The following is a 22,394-nucleotide window of genomic DNA, read 5'->3' on the forward strand; positions in this document are numbered from 1 at the left end:
CATGGCATTAACCATGCAGGAGCTCAGTGCCGTGATGTAGGGCTGCCTGGGGTTTGGGGCCAGTTTGCTATTCGGGGGGTCTGTAGGTGGCTCCTAATTTCTACGTAGGCTTTAGGGGTTCATCAGCAGGAGCTGTGGTGGGCACAGCCTGGACACGGCGAAGCGAGCACCCAAGGGCAGCAGGACCCGAGCTCTGTGCGATGCTGCTGGAGATGGTTTGCAGCCCAGGATCCAGGTGTCCATCAGAGCTGTGGTCCAGGTCAGGGTGCTGGCAGGGAGGGCGGTGGGCACAGGACCCCCTCACTCCTCGCCTGGGTGCTCCCCGACTGTCCACTTGGCCTTCACGTCCCGGAAAGGAGTGATGTCCTCGTAGGTGGCCATCTGCTCCACCGCCAGGCCCTGCGCCAAGAAGAAGGATGTTGAGACGTGGCAGGGGGACACCATGGTTTTGGCCACAGCGCATCTCCCCTTGGTGTCCCCAGGTGGGGACCCATCTCCAGGCTGTTCCCCAGAGACTGGGGCAGTTTGTGAGAGGAGAGAAGATGGAGACGGGTGGCTGGATGTGCTCAGAGCTCGGCTCGGTTTTATGAGCAGCTCTTCAGGGCTGACGTGCAAGACGAAATTGGGAGGAAGATGCCCCGATGTGCCCTGCAAGGGCTGGTGCTGAGCAGACACCCAGCAAGGCCACAACCTATTGTTTCAAGGGTCAGTTTGATATTACAGAGCTATTTCTATAATTAATGCAGCAGTACCTCATAGGTGTGGTCCTCCTCTGGCCTTTCCTTGCCTTCACCCTATGGAGAGGAAAGTCACAGGTTGGGTGTCACCAAAACCAACTGGCATCTTCCATCCCATGCATAGATGAGGTTCTCAGGGACATGGGTCAGTGCCAGGGTTGGGTTAACGGTTGGACTGGATGATCTTGAGGGTCTTTTCCAACTAAAATGATTCTATGACCCCCTGTCCCCAGCCATGTCTCTGCAGGCCATGTCCCACCACTCCCCCACGCAAACCCAGGCATCCCACACACCCCAGTTTAGATGTTAATTTCCCAGTTTCACAAGCCACGCTCCCAGGCAACAGCTCCAAACCCAGTGCCTGCCTGTAGTCATCCCTGGCAGTGTCCTGCCCCTGGAGACGTCCCTACTGCTGGAGACACTATCACTTACTTTATCTAGGAAGATGAGCACGGGGACGCTGATGAAGATGACCAGGAGGATGGACTGGATGATGATGATGGCGTCTTTCAGGGTGTTCCTGTTCTGGATCTGCTGGATGTTGCCGTGACCTGGGAACAGCAGCACAGGGAGAGCGCCAAGTCCCATCTCTGTGCCAGGCTCCCGGGGAACGGGGACGAGCTCGGCATGGCCACAGGCTCGTGTGCCAGCAGAGCAGATGGGGGGACGTGAGAGGACGAGAGGGAACGGCTTCAAGTTGCGCCAGGGGAGGTTGAGGTTGGATCTGGGGAACAATTTCTTCCCCAAAGGGCTGTGGGGCATTGGAACAGGCTGCCCAGGGCAGTTCTGGAGTCACCATCCCTGGAGGGGCTGGACAGACCAGAGATGAGGTTCTCAGGGACACGGGGCAGTGCCAGGGGTGGGTTAACACTTGGGCTTGATGATCTTGAGGGTCTTTTCCAACCAAAATGATTCTATGATTCTATGACATGGGTGACATGCCCTCTCCCTTGGAAGAGACTAGAGCATCACAAACTACCCCCTGGCATCAGGGACCAGCTCTGGGACGAGACACCTTGGGCAGGATCCACCACTAGCCAGGATCTGGACAAATCTGATTTATTAAGGGGACGCAGCCCCTGGGATGTGTTTCTACAGGATGGATGTGCCAGGGCAAACCAGGGGGGTTATCCTGACAACAAGCCAAGGAACCTCTGTGGTGCCACGCAGTATCTACAGCTGTATCCAAAGGGGTCCCACCAGCATGGGGAGAGGTGGGTGCACAGGAGCATGATGTGGGCTTCATATGAAGGGGGAAAGGGTGAGAGAAAGAGAACGAGCATCTCCTGGGGTGCACAGAGCTCCCACTCACCCATGACTCTCAGCTCCGTCCCGCACGAGTGCGGCTGCCTCTTCTCCACCGTGAGGTTCTTGCTGTCGCACACGTAGATGCCGTTGTCCTCGTAGTTGATCCTGAAGATGGTTAAGTTGATGAAGCTGGGTTTCCTCTCGACGTGGTAGCGGGAGGTGTTGTGGTCCAGCTCGAGGATTTCGTTGCTGTCCTCTGCCGTTTTGTACCACTGCATGCTCTGGGGCTCCTGGGTGTAGCAGATGAAGTGGACGGGCATGTTCTTCTTGGCCGCCACATAGCGTAGATGCTGATGGACCATGGGACACTCGCCACCTGCCAGGGGACAAGGGCGGTCACGGCAGCAAGGATCTGGTGCCCGGGGAGTGTCAGAAAAATAGCTGCTCCCACGAGACCTCCTCCAGCATCTCCCAAGTCAAGAGCTTTTTATTTTCATGGATTATACTGCTTTTTGAGTGTTCAGCTTTGTTTTTGTGAATCATCATCCTCTGGAGGTAGAAATCAGAGACTTTTGGGGAAAACATGCTTTTAATGGAAATTCCAGTTTTCTGTGGGAATGGCTTCACTGGGATAATGTTTTGCTGCTCCCACCCCTCTCTGTGTACGTCTCATTAGTCCCAGCTCCAAAATTACACCCTGAACGGACACACACCATGAAGTCTTCACTAGCACAGACCCATCGTCCCAGCTGGCGTCTCTCACACTGCCACATTTTTTGCATTTTGCTGTATTTTGCCCATGTTTTGGCTTGCAGAGTTCATGCTTAATACCCCGTGTGTGGGAATGTCACAAGCACCGTGTGCCTGAGCCCAGACCCTGGTCTCAAGCCACATCCCCCTCATGCAACATGCTCTGCAAACGCAGAAGAAAAAACCACCTTAGGAAAGACAAAACAGGTCCAGCTTTGCAGGGGGAGAGCAAAGCATAGGGCTGGGGAAATGCCGGGGAGCAGGTCACAGCCTGGGAATGGCCTCTGTGATGGGGAAGGGCGGTGGGTGGTGGGATATCTCCTGCTCTGGAGATGGCACCTTCATGGCGCAGCCAGCGGGGATGGGAGGGACCCTGGGGACACACGTAGGGACGGAGCCCAGTGGGTCTGAGCTGTTACCTGTGCTGTTCCCAGCGATGGTCTCGTTGGCTGAGATCCCACCTGCAAGACAGGAGAAGGTCCATGAGAGAGCAACCAAGAGCTCATGTAGGACAAGTCCGCGTCCCACATGGGATGGCACATGCCATGGGTCCTTTGTGCCCATTCCATGGGGGATGGAGCACTCAGGGGCATCAACCTGAGCCCCACTCAGAGGACGAAGAGCAGCGGAGTTTTGGGTGTAAACCCTTCTATTTCCACCCCATCTCCTGAATTTCGTCGAAGCTGCTTTCTGGTTGACGTCCCAGCGAAACCTGCCTTTGCTACAAACCTCCTCCGAGGCTCTGACCTTTCAGAAAGGCTCCATACAGATTCACACCTCTTTATTGACACTCTCAAATTGCTGAATCAGACAGAAACACTTTCCCTGATGGGGTTTCCCTGGGCTCGGAGCCCCGTGATGTCCTGGGGGGCTCTCAGACCATGCAGCCCCCCGGGACGAGGGCTGGATGGAGCCACGGGCCCTGCCACGCAGTGCAGGAAGCGGGGTGAGGCGGGGACCCCCCGGCACCCATGGGTGCTCGGGTGCCTCGGTTCCTCTTGCCGCAGCTGGGCAGGAAGCCCCAGCCCTGTTTACCTCATCGCTTCAGTGCCCAGCGAATGTTCACCAAACCCCACTGCGGGGAAGCTGGCACGGGGGCGGGGGCTGCACCACCTCCCAGCAGCTGCAAAACTCACCCCCCAGGAGAAAGAAGGTTCAATTTTGAGCCGGTGATGTGTCCGTTTGGCCAAGAAGGTCAACGGGACCTGGGGTGTGTGAGGAAGAGTGTGGGCAGCAGGGCAGGGAGGTGAATCCTCCCCCTCTGCTCTGCCCTGGGGAGGCCACGTCTGCAGAACCGGGTCCAGTGCTGGGCTCCCCAGTGTAAGAAGGACAAGGAATTACTGGAGAGAGTCCAGGGAGGGACACAAAGATGCTGAGGGGTCTGGAGCATCTTTGTGATGAGGAGACACTGAGAGAAGATCTGTTCAGCCTGGAGAAGAGAAGCTGAGAGGGATCTTATTGATGTTGATAAATATCTCCATGGTGGCCACCACGAGAGCCGGGACGAAACCCTGCGACCTCAAATCCACGCTGAACTCAGGTGGCCACCCAAGAGAAACTCTTTAAATGCCCTTTCTCCTGAGGGCACAATTGTCCCCAGATGAGGGTGGGATCTGCTGCAGGTTTTTGGGGGGGTCCCTGCACCAAGCAAGAGGGGTTGGAAGGGGGTGGGAGTTGAGTCCTGGGTTCAGCTGCTTCTTCGCAGGGGTGCAAAAGGGAACAGCACAGGGATGTTCACACAGATCCCCCAAAATCACCCCCAAAGCCTTTTTCCACCCATTTCTCTCACTCCTTGGCACTGAAACCCTATAGAGCAAAGGGACGTGGCCTCAGCAATGTGCTCGCCCTGTCCTCAGGCATCTGAGAGCAATAAATGGTAAAAAACCCAAAACAAAACAAAACCAAACCCAACTCTTCTTTCTTGCCACTTGCAACCAGTCTGCACCCACTCAGCACCGGGGGTGCAGAAATCTTCCGTGCTGGGGGGTGAGATGGTGGTGTCCCATCTCTGCACCCCAACGGGAAGAAAAACCCAAAACCAACCCAAAACCTGAGGCAGACACCAAGCCCCAGGCCCCGGTGGGTCCTCCCTGACTCTGTTGCACCCAGGGCTGCTTCACTGCATGAAGCAGGACTGAGAAAAGTGATTGCAAAAGAAGAAATTAAAACTAAATAATTTGAAGCCAGAGCTGGGTGAAGTCCCTTAGACCACTCAAGGTGCATCAGCTGGGTGGACGTTTCCTTGCTCTGAAATGCAAAACCCGTGTTTCATACCTACCTGTGACCAGAGCCATCAGCCAGAGGTTCGCCTGGAGAAACCAGAGCCTCCTGCAGAAATCAGCCATTTTTCATCGCAAACGGCAGGGAAAGGTCCAGCTTCTGCTCAAAAACACAGCGGCAGCTCTGACCAGCTCAGCCTCCGTACCTAAAAATGGCAAAGCTGCCGCTACGCGAGGCGGCCCCTTTCCTGCTCATGTAAATCCTCCTCCGTGGGGACTTTCCCCTCGGGGCTGGTTTTGAATGTGTCACAGACGCTGGGGCGGATGGTGCCCGCGCCCTGGGCACCGTCCAGCCGCGTGTCCCCGGGCTCTGCTCATCATGGTGGCCTTGTTTGGTGGAGCTGGCCATGGCCGGTGTGGGCCCGCATCAGAACGGGAGATGAAACTGTCTGAAAGGAGGTTGTATTGTGGAGGGTGTTGGTCTCTTCTCCCACGTAACAAGCGGTGGGACGAGAGGAAACGGCCTCAAGTTGCGCCAGGGGAGGTTGAGGTTGGATCTGGGGAACAATTTCTTCCCCCAAGGGCTGTGGGGCATTGGAACAGGCTGCCCAGGGCAGTGCTGGAGTCACCATCCCTGGAGGGTTGGACAGACGGACATGAGGTTCTCAGGACATGGGGTAGTGCCAGGGCTGGGGGAACAGTTGGACTCGGTGATCTTGAGGGTCTTTTCCAACCAAAACAATTCTGTGATTCTATGAGTCCATCTGCAAAGTGCTCAGCGATGCAAAACCTGTGCTGAGCACAAGGGATGTCCCCAGGGAGTGGGGTGTGGCCACCAGCCTCTAGAAGAGAGAGGTGGCCAAAACAAGGTGTCCCCTCCCTGGGTGCCAGCCATGCCCACTCCACACCCCGTTTGCCATGACAAAGACCCTTCTCCATGAGTCCTTTGGACACAGCCAAAGCACAACGTGGCACCCTAATGCAAGATCTGTCCTCCTCTGCTCTGATGCAATAATTCGGTTTCCCTCCATGCCATGTTTTACTGGACGCGGGCAAGCACTGAACTGTAACTCCACGTGAAAAACACTTTTGGGTACTTTTGCCTGCTGTGGTGGTTCCCAGAGCCTGGGTTTCTCTGCCCCAGGGCCTTCCCAAACCCTCACCTTCTGCAGGTTTGGTGGTTTTCTTGACAGTTCTGAGCATCCGGCAGCTGCTGGGAACTGGCCTAAGCCTTGCCTGAGGGGATATGAAGCGAGAAAGAGGAGAAATAAAGGTTTCCAGAGAAACACTCACCTCAGCAGGGAAAAAGAGATGACAAGAGAGTTGTCTTCTCCTGCTGGAGGAAGCAGGTTGTGCTGTACACTGGAGCTGCCAAGTCCCTGCTGCCGTCACCCTGGTCTTGCTGGAAAAGCCCAGCCTAGCCGTGACACCCCGGCAAGGTGGAAGTGATGGGGGATGCCCATGTGCTTGGTGGGCAATGCAGGGATTTTTAGCAAGCCCTGGGTTTGGAGACAGGAGCTGTGACGAGCCAGACAGGGTGCTGGAGGTTCCTGGGAAAGGCCTGTAGGGCAAACCCGGGAGCAGGGCACAAACTAACGAGGTTTTGCAGAGACATTGGCCAAATCACCCCACTGTGCTGCCTGCAGGCACCTTGGCGTCTTCAAACAGGCATAGACCTGGTCCCGAGGGGCTCGGTCTCTCCTTGAAGGTACCTGTAGTTCCAAGTGATAAGGGATGTAATGAGAGCTGATGGTCTCATGGGGAGCATCCCTGTCCCCTGAGCCACGCCGTGCCCACCGGGCAGAGCAGCACAGCTGTGCCCTTCTCCAGCCCATCCCTATTCATCAGGGCTTGAGTTTCTCCGCTGTCCTTTCCTCTGCTGCAGGAGGACACGGACGGTGGCTCTTGCCCCCTCCTCCCTCCCACCCCTCACCTGCGTGGGAACCACGATGCTCAACTTGAATTACGCCAGCACTGGGACAAGCTGTTCCAGCCAGTGAAAACACATCAGCGAGGCCATGCCCTGGTCCTTGGGGACATCAGCAGGTCCCAGAGGTGACTCCTCTTCCAGCCACATGTTGACACAGAAACCTCCTTTGCTCACTGCTGACTTGTCCCGGTGATGCTGAGCTGCTCCCGGGCGGCTGGTGGGGCTGGTTTGACATGGAGCTGCTGCAGAGGGGCCAGAGGAGCCCCAGAAATGACCCGAGGCTGGACCAGCTCTGCTGGGAGGACAGGCCGAGAGAGTTGGGCTGTTCAGCTGGAGAAGAGAAGCTCCAGGGAGACCTTAGTGCGGCCTTTCTGGGCTTAAAAGGGGCTGATAAGAAATATTGGGACAGACTTTTGAGCAGGGCCTGTTGCGACAGGACAAGGGGTGATGGTTTGAAACTAAAGGAGGGAGGTTCAGGCTGGACATGAGGAAGGAATTGTTGTCCCTGAGGGTGGTGAGAGCCTGGCCCAGGTTGGCCAGAGAGGCGGTGGCTGAACCATCCCTGGAGACATCCCAGGCCAGGCTGGACGGGGCTCTGAGCAACCTGAGCTGGTGCAGATGTCCCTGCTCATGGCAGGGGGGGCACTGGGGGAGCTGGGAAGGGCCCTCCAACACAAACTATTCTATGACCCTCAGAGCCTGGCATGGGGCAGTTTGGGGGTCTGCATCTCCCCCAAACCCACCTGTCTCCTTGGCTGACCCTGCAGCAGCATCTCCTATTGCTCCTGTAGTTGGGACTCATTGCTCTGAGGCACTAAAGGCTCCAAGAGACTTGTCCATGAGCAGACCAGAAGCTCTGGGGTCTTGTCTGGGTTGTAGGTACCAGGGGGAACCAGCCCAGGGGGTCTCTTGTGCAGGATGAGACCACCAAGTCCTGCTGAGGATGGCAGGTCCAACCAAGGCCACACACAGGGGCAACCCCTGGAGCAATGGGATGGGGCATTTACGCCTCCCATGTTTGGGGAAAACATTTCTCCCTCCAACATACCCCAAGGCATTCGGTATCGTAATAATAGACCATTTACAGTTGTTTATTTTAAGAAATGTACAAAGAAAAATGGCTTTAGCTCACAGAAATCCCGCTCTTTGACATCTTTTTCCCATCACCAGCGACACGTACGTACAAGCAGCATCGATTGTGAACCACAATCTGGGCTGGAAACCGCTGTGCCACGGATGCTTCCCACGCAAATGGCTTCTAAAGCAGCTCAGGGTCCTGAATGTCGCCCGAAGCAGCTTGGAAATGAAAGCACGAGGCTACGGGACGAGCAGAGCAACCCCGACTCTGCCGCCCGCCCGGCAACATGTGGGTGCAAACCAGCTCAGCACCGCATCCGTAACGGCTCAGCACCAAAATCAGCCCAAGGAAAAAAAAATAATAATTATAATAATAATAAAAAAAGACAGACCTTTGGCTTCAAGAAGCAGCCCTTGTTTTAACTGGAAGACCTTTTGGTTCATGTTTGGTTTGATCTCAAGAGGTTATTTTTTCCCCTCCTTTTGAAGGCAGAAAGCAACCCGGAGATGAACTCAGGGCCTTTTGCACATTTTAAAAAATTTAATTTCCCTTTGCCCACCTGTGTAAAGAGGATTAAAATCTTGTTCCTCCGGGAAAGCCCTCCTGTGGTGGGGGGTTTGGTGGTGAGGACCTGCCTGGCCCCACCAGGCTCTGCAGAGACCCAGCATGTGGCACCAGCTCATCCCCAGAGCTCGGCCACAGGAAGGATGCTCGGCCCCCAAATTTTGGGATTTACACCCCAGTGAGGTCACTTATGGCATTAAAACCCCTCAGTGCTGGGGGGCAATGGTATTTAAGGGACCCCATTGAAGCAGCAAATTGCACAGACTGTTCAAACACTCCAGTCCCCAGGGATGCACCTCATTAATTAATTAACCAACAGTCCTCAGCGGGACATTTCCACTTGCTATGGGGCTTGAAAAAAACCCCTAAAAGTGGTTTTGTTACAGGGACTGGGGATTTTTGGAGGAGGCTTTCCAAATCCTACCTTTGTCCATTGCTTTCCTGCCACAAAATCTGGATGAAACGGGAAAACAGAGAAGAAGCTTGAATATAAATATAAATACCCTTTACATTCGTACCGTAGAGATCTGAATGATTTATGATTCCAATGCATATTCAAAGACCTTTGAAACCTGATATTTAACCCTGAGAACATATCTGCAGATGCTTTGTTTTGGCTATGCAAACCAATATTTAAGACATAATTGCACTTTCTTTGTATATAACAAAAAAATAATTCATAAAGCTTATTCAAATATTCAAAAGAAAGGTGCTACTTTAAGACATTGGAGATTTTTGTTCACAAAACCTTGTCTTTTCTGTAATTATTCTTAATACTATTTCACTTGGCTCATCTTCCACTGGCTACTTGGCTGCACTCTGGAAGAATAATATACAGGAAAATCTCTTAATTGTGAAATAACATTAATAAATAATTACTTTAAGTAAAAGGACAGCCGTTCTCATTTGTTAATGTCTGAAAAACACTGTCACCATGATGAGATCATTTCAAAACTAAAATGTTTCTCCTTCGCCAACAACAGTTAGATTTCACATTTAATTCTCGTAAGAAAAAAAATATTGAACTCTTTGCAAGTGCAGCGAGCTGTAAAACCCAAGATCAGTGAGAGATCCTGCTTTGAAAGTTAAGGTGTCTACTTGAATTATCTGAAATTAGCTCAATATCTAAGATCTACTGATCTGTGTATGGAAGAGCTCTAGAAAAGGAGATATAAATAAAGTCTTTTCAGGCTGGGCAAGAGATGGAATCTTTTTGTTGTGTTATACCAGCGACTCCTTCACAACACGTTCCTTATCCTGTGTTTTTGCTTCACCAGGAGCATTGCGAGTCTCTGAGCCAGCAACGGGTGCAAGACCAAAGGCAGGGGCTGTCCCCACGTCTGTCCCACTGTTCCCATAAATCTCCTGCATTTTGGTGGCGATCAGACCTTCCTTCTCGGGCGCGTCCTCCTTCAGGGCGTCCTCGTCCTTGCTGTGCCGGTACATGTAGGACGCCTGCTTCACCGAGCGTCTCAGGAGGTACCTCCGGAAAGCTCTCTGGATTTTTGTGGCACAGACCTCCTCATGTTTCCTCTTCAGAGTGGTGGTGATGGGTTCGTAGGAAACCTTGGAGGGGTTCGCGGCCATGAACTTCTCCTCCATGGTGGCCTTCAAGGCGTCCATCTCTCCTGAGTCTCCCAGGACCTCCTTAGTCAGGGCAAAGAGGATATCCAGACAGTGGATTTTGTCCCCAGCAACCATTGGTAGATCCATGGTGATGAGCTTGATCTTGTTTGGCTTGGGAATTTTGAGTGGCTCCTGTAAGGTGTCTACAAAGTCAGACAAGGTGCTGTATGCGATAAACTGGGTGGCGTCTGGGTCAAACTTCTCCCAGGTCTCATAAAACATTTCAAAATCATCTTCACAAAGAGGTTCGCTGCTCTCCTCTGTGGCCACGTTGAAGTTCTCCAGAATGATGGCAATGTACATGTTCACCACGATGAGAAAGGAGATGATGATGTAGCTGCAGAAGAAGAAGATGCCGATGGACGGATTGCCACAGTCCCCTTTTATAGAACTGCCAGGGTTTTCCAGCTCAGGGTCACAGTCGGGGGGACCACTGTTCAGGATTGGGTTGAGGAGGCCATCCCATCCAGCTGACGTTGTGATCTGGAAGAGGCAGATGATGCTGTTCCCAAAAGTTTCAAAGTTGAAGATGTCATCGATCCCCGACTCTTTCTTTACATAGGCGAAGTTGGACATGCCAAAGATGGAGTAGATGAACATGACGAGGAAAAGCAGGAGACCGATGTTGAACAGGGCAGGCAGGGACATCATCAGAGCAAACAGGAGGGTCCGGATGCCTTTTGCCCCCCGGATCAGCCGGAGGACACGGCCAATCCTTGCCAGCCTGATGACCCTGAAGAGGGTGGGTGATACAAAGTACTTCTCTATGATGTCTGAGAGGACGATACCTGTGAAGGGATGAAAAAGAGGTGAGTTGGCCATGCTCTACAGCCAATGTAGGGAGGTGAGGTGGAGCTACTCCATCTGCTTGGGTTGAGGCGACAGAGGCAGATGAGGCCACCTCCAATGGCACACAGCACTCTGCTCTGCTGGTGGCAAAGGGAACGTGTTCCAAAACATCTCTGAGCACAGACCCAACGGTTAAATACCAGCTGCTCTGTGTCAGCAGTGCAGCTGCGCAACACAGAGACAAGGGGAACCCAACACTAAGGAGTGGGACAGAATCCCAGCCCCTCACCCTGCCCGGTGGCCTCATGTCTGTCTCATCCTATTGGCTTGGCCCTGCTCAAGGGGTGGGTGTAAGAGGGTGGCCAAACCATTTCCACCCTTTGTTATCCCATGGGACCCCTGAGGAACCAGTGGAACCAGCAGGACTCACCTAAGATGGAGAGGATGACCACCACAAAGTCAAAGATGTTCCAGCCAATAGTGAAGTAGTAGTAGCGCAAGGCGAACATTTTGAGCACACACTCTCCAGTGAAGATGACAATGAAGACTAGGTTGATCTTGTAGAGAATAGATGTTTTGAGTTCACTCTGATCATCCGTTTCCACCATCATGGTCACCATGTTAAGGCAAATCAGGATCATGATGGTTATGTCAAACACCTGCTTGGTAACAAAGTCGAACACCATCCCTTGAAACTTGTTCTGCCGTAAGGGCCACATGGGTGATGATGGAGAACCAGAGGTGAGGTGGAAACACAGGACAGACACACACAAAACAAACACAACAGAAAAAGAAGGAGGAGTCGTATTTAAAAGAGTGCAGGAGACCGCAGGTTTGTGGCCACTACACGTCTCATGGCCACAAAAGCTATGGGAGAAGAATACCCAGCACCTTGCGGGATGAAACCCTCCTGGTGACACCATGGCCAGGAGGTGTGGGCACAGGGGACAGTTGGTTTCTAATCACATCCACAGCTAATGCATCAGGGCAAAAATAAACACATGGGAAAAGGCGTCACTTGGGCTGAACTACCAAAACCAAACCTGCAACAACTGCACATGTATAGGTGATGTCCTCTCTAGGAGTGTTGAAAACTGAGCTTTCCCTGAGTAACTCCCTCTGTGAGAGGAGCTGTGACAGGAGAAAACCCTAATCCCTGAAAAAGGGATCCCCAACTTGCCCTTTCCAGCAGACCCACGGATGAAGAGCAGATCCAAAGGAGGTGGCCTGATGGGAACCTCTTCTGAAGCCCCAGCTCTTATCAAGGTCCTGTCTGGAAAGCAGCAATGGGGAGCCAGAATTTGGCTCCTTGCCCTGGTAAGTGCTCTTCCATGGAGCCGTCTCGTTCACTTTGGGACAGTTGGTGGCTTTAAGTGCTCCCCCATGCTGTACTCCAAGGTGATGAACCCAACATACCGATGGCCTCGGGATGGGCTTCTGGGGTTTCTTGGAGCCGAGCTTCTTCATGGCGTTGTAGTATTTCTTCTGCTCTTCCGTCATGAAGATGTCTTTGCCTCCAAAGTATAAAGAGAATCAGCTCTGTTAGTCTTGGGAACTCACCTCTTCCTACCAAACGTCTCTGACTGTGTTCCTTCCCACCAAGCACCTCTGACCATGCTCCTTCCCACCAAGCATCTCCAGCCAAGCTCCCGCCAGGTTTGGTGAAACCTGCTTCCTCCCTGCTTGCCCTTTTCTGCCCTTTTTCCCCTCCATCCTGGACCAGTGTCCCAGGATGCAGCAGCGGCTGCAGGAGCCAAAAAAATACTTATCTTTTTCTTCTGCTGGTTAAAGTTGTCGATGATGACGCCGATGAAGAGGTTCAGGGTGAAGAAGGCACCAAAGATGATGAAGATGACAAAGTAGATGTACATGTAGATGTTGATCTCGTACTGTGGTTGCTCTTCAATCTGATCGGGAGAGATGGGAAACCTGAGACTAAACCTCTCTGGAAAGTGTGTCCCCAAACCCCCCCACACAAGGGGTCAGTGTGTCCAGGCAAAGCCATGGGGTGGCTGCTCCAAAACCTTTGGCAGATGTTGTGTGGGTTCAGTGGGAGCAGCCACGGGATGGGACATCCACATGATACTGGCTGGGGGACAAGGATGTGCTGACCCCCAATCCCACAGCACGGGCAGGGGAATAGGAAAGGATGCCCAGGTGCGGCGATTTCTATGAGCAAACTTGTGTTTCTTCCCCAAAATCAGCTTTCCAAAGGCTGAAATATAGCCAGAAGTGAAAGGAGTTTTAATTTGTGCCACACCAGAGCATGGGGGTGGCAGAGCCTGGCAGCTCATCAAGAGGCACCAATTAATTCTGTTCTCTATTTGACTGGAGACAGCCCAAGGTGTCACAACTGGCTTTCCCCACGTCGAGGAAAACTCTTGGCAGAAGATGGTGGATTTTCTCCCAAAACAGCTCTGCCCCAGGCTTTTGGGGAGGCAGGAGCCCAAGCCATTTTCAAAAGGGCTTGGAAGGTGCGCAGCTGCAGCTGGGCTGAGAAAAGCAGCTGTTTCAATGCTAAAAAAGGCAATGAAAACAAAACATTCAGGCCCGTGGGCGTGGGGGACTGACCCCCCAGCGGGGCTCGGGCAAGCTTGCTTGGTCAGAGGAAGGCAGGACATCCCTCCTGCTCCGGGACTCATCGTGGTGTCTACACACATGGGATGGTGCAGGGACACTTTTTGGGATGGATCACAGTAGGAACAGTCTCTGCAGAAAGCCCTTCAAAAATATTAATATTTTTAATAACCCCTTTAACCCAAAGGTTAAATGCTGACTGCTCTGTTTGGATAACAGTTTTATTGCTCAGGGCAAGCCAGGCCAGGTGTTTAAAAGACACCTAGATGAGGTTCTCAGGGACATGGTTTAGTGCCAGTGTTGGGTTAACAGTTGGACTTGATGATCTTGAGGGTCTTTTCCAACCAAAATTATTCTATGACAACCACACAAGGGGCAATGTTTTTAAACTAAAGGAGGGAGGTTCAGGCTGGACATGGGGCAGGAATTGTTGGCCCTGGGGGTGGTGAGAGCCTGGCCCAGGTTGGCCAGAGAGGTGGTGGCTGAACCATCCCTGGAGACATCCCAGGCCAGGCTGGACGGGGCTCTGAGCAACCTGAGCTGGTGCAGATGTCCCTGCTCGTGGCAGGGGGGCACTGGGGGAGCTGGGGAGGGCCCTTCAACACAAACCATTCTGCTTGTGGGACATCCCTGCTTGTCCCCTCACCTCGCGCGAGTCCACGGCAGCGTACATGATGTCCATCCAGCCCTTGAAGGTCGCCTGTGGGGACAGTGGAGAAGAACAGATTCGGTGGGAGGTGTTTGGGACGAGGAAAGGAGGGCGATGGGTGCGCGCTTGTGGTTTTAGCTCTGAGGACACCTGCTCAGCCCAGAGTTACAGCTTCTCTGTGGGAATGGCAGGAGAAGGACCACGTGCTGAATCCACAAGAATCTCTGCCCTGATGCAGAGATACCAAGATTTGCACGTGCACGCACAAGCTCCGTTCTGGGGCTGAGATTGCCAGCGACTGCCCAAAACACTGCTGCAAACCAGGCTGGGAAAAGAGGCAACCAACTCTTTTCTCCTGGGAAAATAAAGTGCTTTTTCCCCACGGCAGAGCTGTGCCGGGGCCGGCTCTTCCCAACCTGTGCCACCTCCACAGCTCTGACTCCTCTATGGCCAGATCCCCATCCTGGTGGCATGTGTGTGGGTACACCACATCTTTTACAGGCTTTTGCTGCTGATTTGTTAAACAAAAAGCCTGAACATCTTGTTTCCTGGACCTGATGGAACAACAAATGTGAAGAGGAAGCTGAATTTCAAACTGGTTAATCGATTTAGGTTATGTGCTCTGATTCTGCCACTGCCGGTTCCTGTGGATCTGATGGGAGGAACCCAGCCCACCCAATAGTGGAGCCCACACGTATATTCTTGTGAAAATTGCGGTGAGCAGTTCCCCTTCTGCTCGCCCGGCTCAGCTGTGGTGGGTGCAGCGGCAGCTCGACCGTGTTCGCCCACCGCCCTGAGGCAGACACAAAACTTTTTCCAATCGTCATCATCCCCGTGCAAAATTCTTGCAGGCTGTGACGAGAGCAGACCCGACTTTTCAAGTGGGTGAGGGGAAAAGAGAGCGCGTCCCCTCCTCGCTCCTGCATCCCCTGCTTTGCAGAGGATTTCTTGCAGCTCCGGGTTTGGTGCTGCCTACACTCATCCATAGCACTCAACCAAGCCTGATCACCTTCCCCTCCCATCTTCTACCCTACCCTGTCCCTTTCCTTTTAGGTCCACAGGTTTTTTGTTTGTTTTTGTTTTTGTTTTGTTTTGTTTGTGGTTTTGTTTGTTAGTTTTTTGTCTTAAACACCCATTTTGGAGCCAAGAAGCAGCCAAGAGGCCCCATCTGGGCACCAGGGCAGCGTCTCACATCAGCCCTGATGCTAATCACGCTGCTCTTCCGCAGCAATCCACATCTTGGAGGGACAGCAGCCGCTTTAGTACATACCACCTGCAGCAAGGAGAGGTATCCCAAGCCCACGTTGTCGAAGTTGACCTTGACGTTGACCCATCTGACCTCGTTGGTGTGGAGGAGGGCCATGCAGTCGCTCTTGTTGTTGACCACGGTGATGTCGAAGAGCTCGCCCGTGGTGGTGTTGACACATCGGTAGTACTTCCCCGCAAAGAGGTTCACCCCCATGATGCTGAATATCAGCCAGAAGATGAGGCAGACCAGCAGGACGTTCATGATGGAAGGGATGGCGCCCAGCAAGGCGTTCACCACCACCTGCAAGGGGAGACAAGACCTTGGAGGACCTGGGTAGGGAACCAGGCTGGCGATGATGTGACCTTCATGTCCCTGTGCCCCAGCAGCACCAAGTGGGTTCAAACTGGACCAAAGGTACCTTAGCATCCATCCCACCAGTCTGGACACCCCTGAAAACCGGTTGGGATGGGTCCCCAATGGAGGTGACAGCTGAACGGTGCCACGTTGCAAGGTCATGTCACAACCAGTAGTAGCACCCAGGGGAGGCACCTACCCTCATGCCTTCAAATCTGGAGAGGGCACGCAGTGGTCTCAGAGCCCTCAGCGTCCGCAGGGACTTGATGGCTCCCAGCTCGGAGTATCCCAACCAGTTCGCTGTCAGGCTGATGATGGAAACCTGGAAGGAGCAGCCCAAGGGATTAGTGGCATCTCAGACGGAAACACAACTGAACCACGTCCCTGCAGCTCCTGCTCGTCCCTCTTTCTCCAGCACTTCCTTGGGCTGGTGGTTATTGTCTTGTCTTGGCACACAGGGACTGGCATTGAGCCCTTGGGTCCCTGGTGACCAGTGACCTGGAGAATGTCCCTGTCTCTTGTGTATGAGGATGGAGGTGACAGGGGACGCAGAAATACTGCACAGGTGGGATGGTATGTTGCGTCACAGAGCATTTGGGAGACCCTATTGCTCTTCACTTCTCTACTGGGGTCTGGGAGAACAGCGTGGGCTTGTTCTTGGCTTGAGCATAAGACAGAAAGGGTTTGAAGTGGTTTCTGCAACCAGGGAAAGAATCGGCCCTTCCTGTGGAGAACCGTTATTTTAAGCAATGGTCTAAGCCCTCATTCCACAGCCACTCCATTGACTTTTAAAATACAACATGGATTCTTTTGCCACACTCTGCTACAACCCTCTAATACTCCCAAACTTCTCATCAGCCAACACTTACATCGACGATGAGGAAATCCAGCCAGCACCACGCGTTGGTGAAGTACACCTTGAAGCCATAGGCCACCCACTTGAGCAACATCTCAATGACAAAGACGTAGGAGAAGACTTTGTCAGCGTACTCCAAGATGGTGCGTATCACCTTGCGTTGTTCAATGTAGATGTCCTCAAAAGCCTGGAAGAGGCGTGGAGCTACGTGACAGTCATTCTTCCATTAGACCTGCTGCACAGCTCAATGCAGCCACATCCACCCCTGCCTTGTCCCTGCTGTACTAGGGCTTGGGTCACCTTGAAAATCCAAGAGCCCAGCCGCGGGTGGCATTTACTGATGTACCTGATCAACACGGGGTCTAACCCTGGTTTGCAAGTTCTTGGCTGCGTAGAGTGGTGATTGACCCAAAGCAAAGCCTCACAACAGCAAACTAGAAAGATGGGAACAGACTTTTGAGCAGGGCCTGTTGTGATAGGACAAGGGGTGATGGTTTGAAACTAAAGGAGGGAGATTGAGGCTGGACATGAGGAAGGAATTGTTGGCCCTGAGGGTGGTGAGAGCCTGGCCCAGGTTGGCCAGAGAGGTGGTGGCTGAACCATCCCTGGAGACATCCCAGGCCAGGCTGGACAGGGCTCTGAGCAACCTGAGCTGGTGCAGATGTCCCTGCTCATGGCAGGGGGGGCACTGGGGGACCTGGGAAGGTCCGTTCAACACAAACCATTCCATGAGTCTATGATTAAGAGCAGGAGAGGCTGCATGAGGTTGCATCACCTCGAGCCCATGGACCGCAGCCCATGATGGAGGACGGGGAGGTCTCCACAGCGCTGACTTTACCAGCGCAGGGCTCTTGGAGGACAAGGGGCAGATGTTTAAACCCCCTTGCAAGGCTGCACATTGGGTAGACCTGAACCAAATGGGGTTTTAAATCAAACATCTGCCCACAGCTGTGTCATTTCGCACAGGAGACAACCATGCAATGCCCAGAGCCTCCGGTGCTGCTGCCTGGTCCCCACCCGCGTTCCTGGGCTCTCACCAAGCTGGAGAGCTGCTGCAGAGCAAACAGGACATGGTGAAAAGTGGGACCTACCAGCGCCCCACTGCTGAGGAGGATCATGAAGACGATGAAGGTCTCAAACCAGTCGTGCTCCACGATACGGAAGCAGGTTTTCCGGATGTTCCACCAAACCTTCCCTCTGTCGCTGGTGATGTCCACGTAGAGGCAGGGAAACCTCTTCACACAGGCTGAGGATGGGACAAAGCACTGGGGGTTAGGATGTTTCCACCACCTATTCATGGTTTTATTGTCATTTTAATGCCTCTAAGGTGGAGGTTGGAGCAGGATCCTGCTGGGCATGCACGAGGGGAGCCCCATGGGGACCATCTCCTTGGTAGTACAGGAGGATCTGGAGTTTGGGCTGAGAGAAGCAAGTCTGGGGTTGTCATGCTGCAAGAATTGGTTGGCAATGGCCCTTCCACACCCATGTCCCCCTGTCCCCAGGGTCCCCTGCCCTGCTCGGTCCCTCACCTTCGGTGAAGCACTCCTCGGGCTCATTGCTCTCCTCTGCCTCTTCTGCCACCTCCTCCTCCTCCGGCAGCGGGGGCTTGTAATCCACAGTGCTGCACATGGATGACGCGTTGTCGCTGGAGAGGGGATTCTGCAAAGGGAGAGGAGGATTCAGGCCGAGCTGCCCCACAGAAGGGATGTTCCCAGGCTGCTCCTGGCCATGCTTCATCTCCTTGTGCCCCCAAAGAGACCAGGCAGTACTGGGGAGCTGGTTGGTGGGACCCCGGTTCTTGGAGACTGCTCTGAGTCCATTTCCTATGATAACACAGCCCAGAGCGAAGCTGTCGAATTGTCTAGAGCTGCAAACCTTGGAGGATCATTGGCTGAACAAGTGCGATGGGAGCGGCTGAGGGAGCTGGGGGTTCAGCTGGAGAACAGGAGCTGAGGGGAGACCTTCTGATCTCTGACCTGCCTGAAAGGAGCTTGGAGCCAGGGGGGGTCGGGCTCTGCTCCCCAGGAACAAGCGCCAGGAGCAGAGGAAACGGCCTCAAGTTGCACCAGGGGAGGTTGAGGTTGGATCTGGGGAACAATTTCTTCCCCAAAGGGCTGTGGGGCATTGGAACAGGCTGCCCAGGGCAGTGCTGGAGTCACCATCCCTGGAGGGGTTGGACAGACGGACATGAGGTTCTCAGGGACATGGGGCAGTGCCAGGGCTGGGGGAACAGTTGGACTTGATGATCTTGAGGGTCTTTTCCAACCAAAATGCTTCTGTGACATTGCCTTGAGGAGCAGGACACAGTGGCACGAGCTGTCAGCTGGTGACTCTGCAGGAGCCCCAGGGCCACCCTCTGCAGGGCTGGGGGATTAGGAGACCTCGGCACAGAGCCAGGCAAGCTGGGGAATGACACACGGAAACCATCTGTCTCCAGGACAAATCTCGCAAAGGTGTGAGGTGGAGACGAACCAGCACAGCCATCTCGGAGATGGGGGAAAGATCCGCAGAGGTGCTCGGCAGGTTTGTGTAACCCAGGAACTCTGTGCTGGTGCTCAGGGAAGGTCCTGTTGGATTGGGATGGAGATAACTGTGCTGGTAGGGCCTGTTGCAACAGGACAAGGGGTGATGGTTTGAAACTAAAGAAGGGAGATTGAGGCTGGACATGAGGAAGGAATTGTTGGCCCTGAGGGTGGTGAGAGCCTGGCCCAGGTTGGCCAGAGAGGTGGTGGCTGAACCATCCCTGGAGACATCCCAGGCCAGGCTGGACGGGGCTCTGAGCAACCTGAGCTGGTGCAGATGTCCCTGCTCATGGCAGGGGTGGCACTGGGGGAGCTGGGAAGGGCCCTACAACACAAACCATTCTATGATTCTATGCGCCATAGCCCAGAGCATCTCAAGAGACATCACCGTGCCTGGCAGGACAGGTGTCCGAGCCAAAAAACCCCCAGGAAGAGCCCTGAGCTGTGGCACTAACTCTCTGCACAGCCACACACCAACGCTGCTGTTCCTGTCACCTCTTCACTGCTTTGCGGTGCAGAAGATAAATCATCCATAAGATGGAGAAGTACTTGAGAACAGCCACACTCCAGCCATCATTTCACCCTGAAAAATGTCTTTGCCTCAGAAAGGAGCTGCTCTGGAAGGGAAAGAGCATTTACCAACATTTTCCGAGCAGCCTATCAGGAAAAATCCCCCCGGTTTGCAACCCTCACCAGCACCCGTGTGCCCAGCGCGATGCGGTGTGTCGGGCTTTGGCTCCATCTGGAGCTAATCGAGGGCATGTAAGCGCACCGAGGCAGCAGCGATTCGCCCCAAGGACCAGCTCAGGGCCCCCACTAATGAACACTGGATTTATAATTATCATTTCACATCATGACTGCCAGCCCGTTGCCCACCCTGCCTGTTGGGGCACGGTTGTTAATGCACCCCCCTGCCTTGCACCTTGGTCGACGTTTAACTGAATTTAGCTACCAAAACCAGCAGCGAGGATGGGGTGAGCTGCTATTTGGCAGCTAAGAGACGCTGTTTGCCTCCTTCACATGCCAAGCAGCCAGAGGTGGCTCTCAAAATATGAGTTTTACGCAGGGAACTGGACTTGTAGTAGGAAAACATTGGGGAAAAATGCCCAATCTCAGCCCTCCCACAAAGGGGAAGGACAACAGCAAGCCCCCTCACCCCTTCCCTTGACCAAGGTGCTCCAGGCAGGTTTGTCCATTGTGAGGACAGCAAGCAGTGCATTTGCAATGGGTTACAGCCAGCCACAACCTCTCCTGCCATCTTCCCCCAGCAGCCCCAACTGCTGAAAACATCCTGTTTTCCCAGCTAAGAAAAAAAAAAAAAAAAAATGAAGATTATCCCCTCTTCTTACACTCACACCCCAAGTGAAGCCAGGTCCCTGTCACTGCATGGAGCCACAAGGAGACTGCAGACAGGGGAGGAGGAGGAGGGTGGCTCTGGGATTTTAGGAGTCTGAGTTTCTTTTGCAGCCCTGCATCAGGCTCCTTGTGCGATCACAGCTGGGCATGCAGCACCAGTTGTGTTTGCACCAAACTGCATCGTTGCTTCTGCCCCAGCATGCTGCTCTGAGCAGGACCAGCTAGGACAGAGCTTAGAATCATAGAACAGCTTTAGTTGGAAGAGACCCTCAAGATCGAGTCCAACCGTTCGTTCCCCCAGCCCTGGCACTGCCCCGTGTCCCTGAGAACCTCATGTCCGTCTGTCCAACCCCTCCAGGGATGGTGACTCCAGCACTGCCCTGGGCAGCCTGTTCCAATGCCCCACAGCCCTTTGGGGAAGAAATTGTTCCCCAGATCCAATTTCAAGCTCCTGGGCAGACACACTTGCCATTGATAATCATGATAAACCTCCACATCAGAGCTGGTCATTTTTCACACACTTTCCAGATTGATGCAGTTGCTCCTCTCCACTGCCCGGCATTTCCCCAGGACCTTGGTGCAATCCCATTGTGAGAAGTAATTTCCCACCAGACTACCAGTCTCCTTTTTATGTCCACTTGGGTCTTTCTGAGTTTCTTGTCTCACATTTCCCTGCCATCTTAACAGGCTGAGAGAGTTGGGGGGTTCAGCTGGAGAAGAGAAGCTCTGGGAAGACCTTATTGCGGTCTTTCCGGACTTAAAGGGGCCCGTAAGAAAGATGGGGACAGACTTTTGAGCAGGGCCTGTTGCGATAGGACAAGGGGTGATGGTTTGAAACTAAAGGAGGGAGATTCAGGCTGGACATGAGGAAGGAATTGTTGGCCCTGAGGGTGGTGAGAGCCCGGCCCAGGTTGGCCAGAGAGGTGGTGGCTGAACCATCCCTGGAGACATCCCAGGCCAGGCTGGACGGGGCTCTGAGCAACCTGAGCTGGTGCAGATGTCCCTGCTCATGGCAGGGGGGGCACTGGGGGAGCTGGGAAGGGCCCTTCAACACAAAATATTCCTTGATTCTATGCCTCGGTGCTCTGGGAAGATCAATCGATGTCCCACAGCCGGGACAGTCCCCTCCATGCCTCAACATGGCAGTGCTGACATCAGCTGTCTCCTCAGCTTTGGATCCAAGAAGCATCGCTTCATGTTCACTCGTGCTAAGCTCCTCCATCTGGTTTCATGCCCTCCCCGGCAATGCTTTCTGAGGCATTAGCAGTGGATCCAATGTTAGCGCCATCAGCAGATTTCCTGGCATCAAATTCCTCTGGAACATCTTTAACCCCACACTGGGCGCTTTGACCCTTGACTGTGGTGCTGTGGGTCCCCCTGGCATCAGCAATATCCCCAGAGCCTGACCCAAACCAGGCCAGACCCCTGCTTGGATCCACACACACACCTCCAGCTTACATTCGGGAATGCCCATTGAAAATCCCCAAGTTTGGGCCATGCTTCACATTCTGGAAAAGCTAGAAATAACCCAAACCAGCATAATCGTTATGAGGAAAGGCTGAGAGAGCTGGGGCTGTTGAGCTGGAGAAGAGAAGCTGAGAGGGATCTGATCAATGGGATCAATATCTCAGGGTGGGTGTCAGAGGATGGAGCAGACTCTGGTCAGTGGTGCCCAACGCCAGGGTGAGGGGCAACGGGCACACACTGAAACACAGGAGGCTCCATTGGAACACGAGGAGGAACTTCTTCCCTTTGCGGTGCCAGAGCCTGGCCCAGGCTGCCCAGAGCGGGTGTGGAGTCTCCTTCTCTGAGACATTCAGACCCGCCTGGCCCGACCTGTGTGATCTGCTCTGGTGACCCTGCGTGAGCAGCGCTGGGCTGGGGATCTAC

At 53.7% G+C, this 22,394-nt stretch overlaps 2 protein-coding genes across 4 annotated transcripts in view; both read right to left on the bottom strand.

Annotated features, from left to right (window-relative positions):
* Positions 1-213: 213 nt before the first annotated feature.
* CD79B (CD79b molecule) lies at positions 214-5,080 on the bottom strand. 2 transcript variants are annotated; one of them, XM_065651321.1, is made up of 6 exons: positions 5,014-5,080; positions 3,155-3,196; positions 2,050-2,361; positions 1,170-1,288; positions 753-794; positions 214-399 (listed from the first exon to the last, which is right to left on the bottom strand). In XM_065651321.1, the coding sequence occupies exons 1-6, from the start codon at positions 5,078-5,080 to the stop codon at positions 301-303; spliced, it is 681 nt and encodes a 226-aa protein (XP_065507393.1). In that variant the 3' UTR covers positions 214-300. The 2 variants fall into 2 exon arrangements, with proteins under 2 accessions (XP_065507393.1, XP_065507391.1); XM_065651319.1 differs by having other exon boundaries at positions 3,134-3,196.
* Positions 5,081-7,959: 2,879 nt separating this feature from the next.
* Positions 7,960-22,394, bottom strand: part of SCN4A (sodium voltage-gated channel alpha subunit 4) — a 43,512-nt gene continuing 29,077 nt past the window's right edge. For both annotated transcript variants that reach the window (XM_065651230.1, XM_065651231.1), the window contains exons 17-26: positions 18,156-18,285; positions 17,718-17,872; positions 16,640-16,813; positions 15,970-16,092; positions 15,438-15,716; positions 14,165-14,218; positions 12,711-12,848; positions 12,358-12,462; positions 11,372-11,642; positions 7,960-10,940 (exon numbers count right to left, since the gene is read on the bottom strand). In XM_065651230.1, the coding sequence (XP_065507302.1) occupies positions 9,748-10,940; positions 11,372-11,642; positions 12,358-12,462; positions 12,711-12,848; positions 14,165-14,218; positions 15,438-15,716; positions 15,970-16,092; positions 16,640-16,813; positions 17,718-17,872; positions 18,156-18,285 (2,622 nt within the window). In that variant the 3' untranslated portion in view covers positions 7,960-9,747. The remainder of the gene's footprint in view (positions 10,941-11,371; positions 11,643-12,357; positions 12,463-12,710; positions 12,849-14,164; positions 14,219-15,437; positions 15,717-15,969; positions 16,093-16,639; positions 16,814-17,717; positions 17,873-18,155; positions 18,286-22,394) is intronic.

This window comes from Caloenas nicobarica, chromosome 24 (genome assembly GCF_036013445.1).
Source record: "Caloenas nicobarica isolate bCalNic1 chromosome 24, bCalNic1.hap1, whole genome shotgun sequence".
In the NCBI taxonomy this organism is placed as follows: Eukaryota; Metazoa; Chordata; class Aves; order Columbiformes; family Columbidae; genus Caloenas; species Caloenas nicobarica.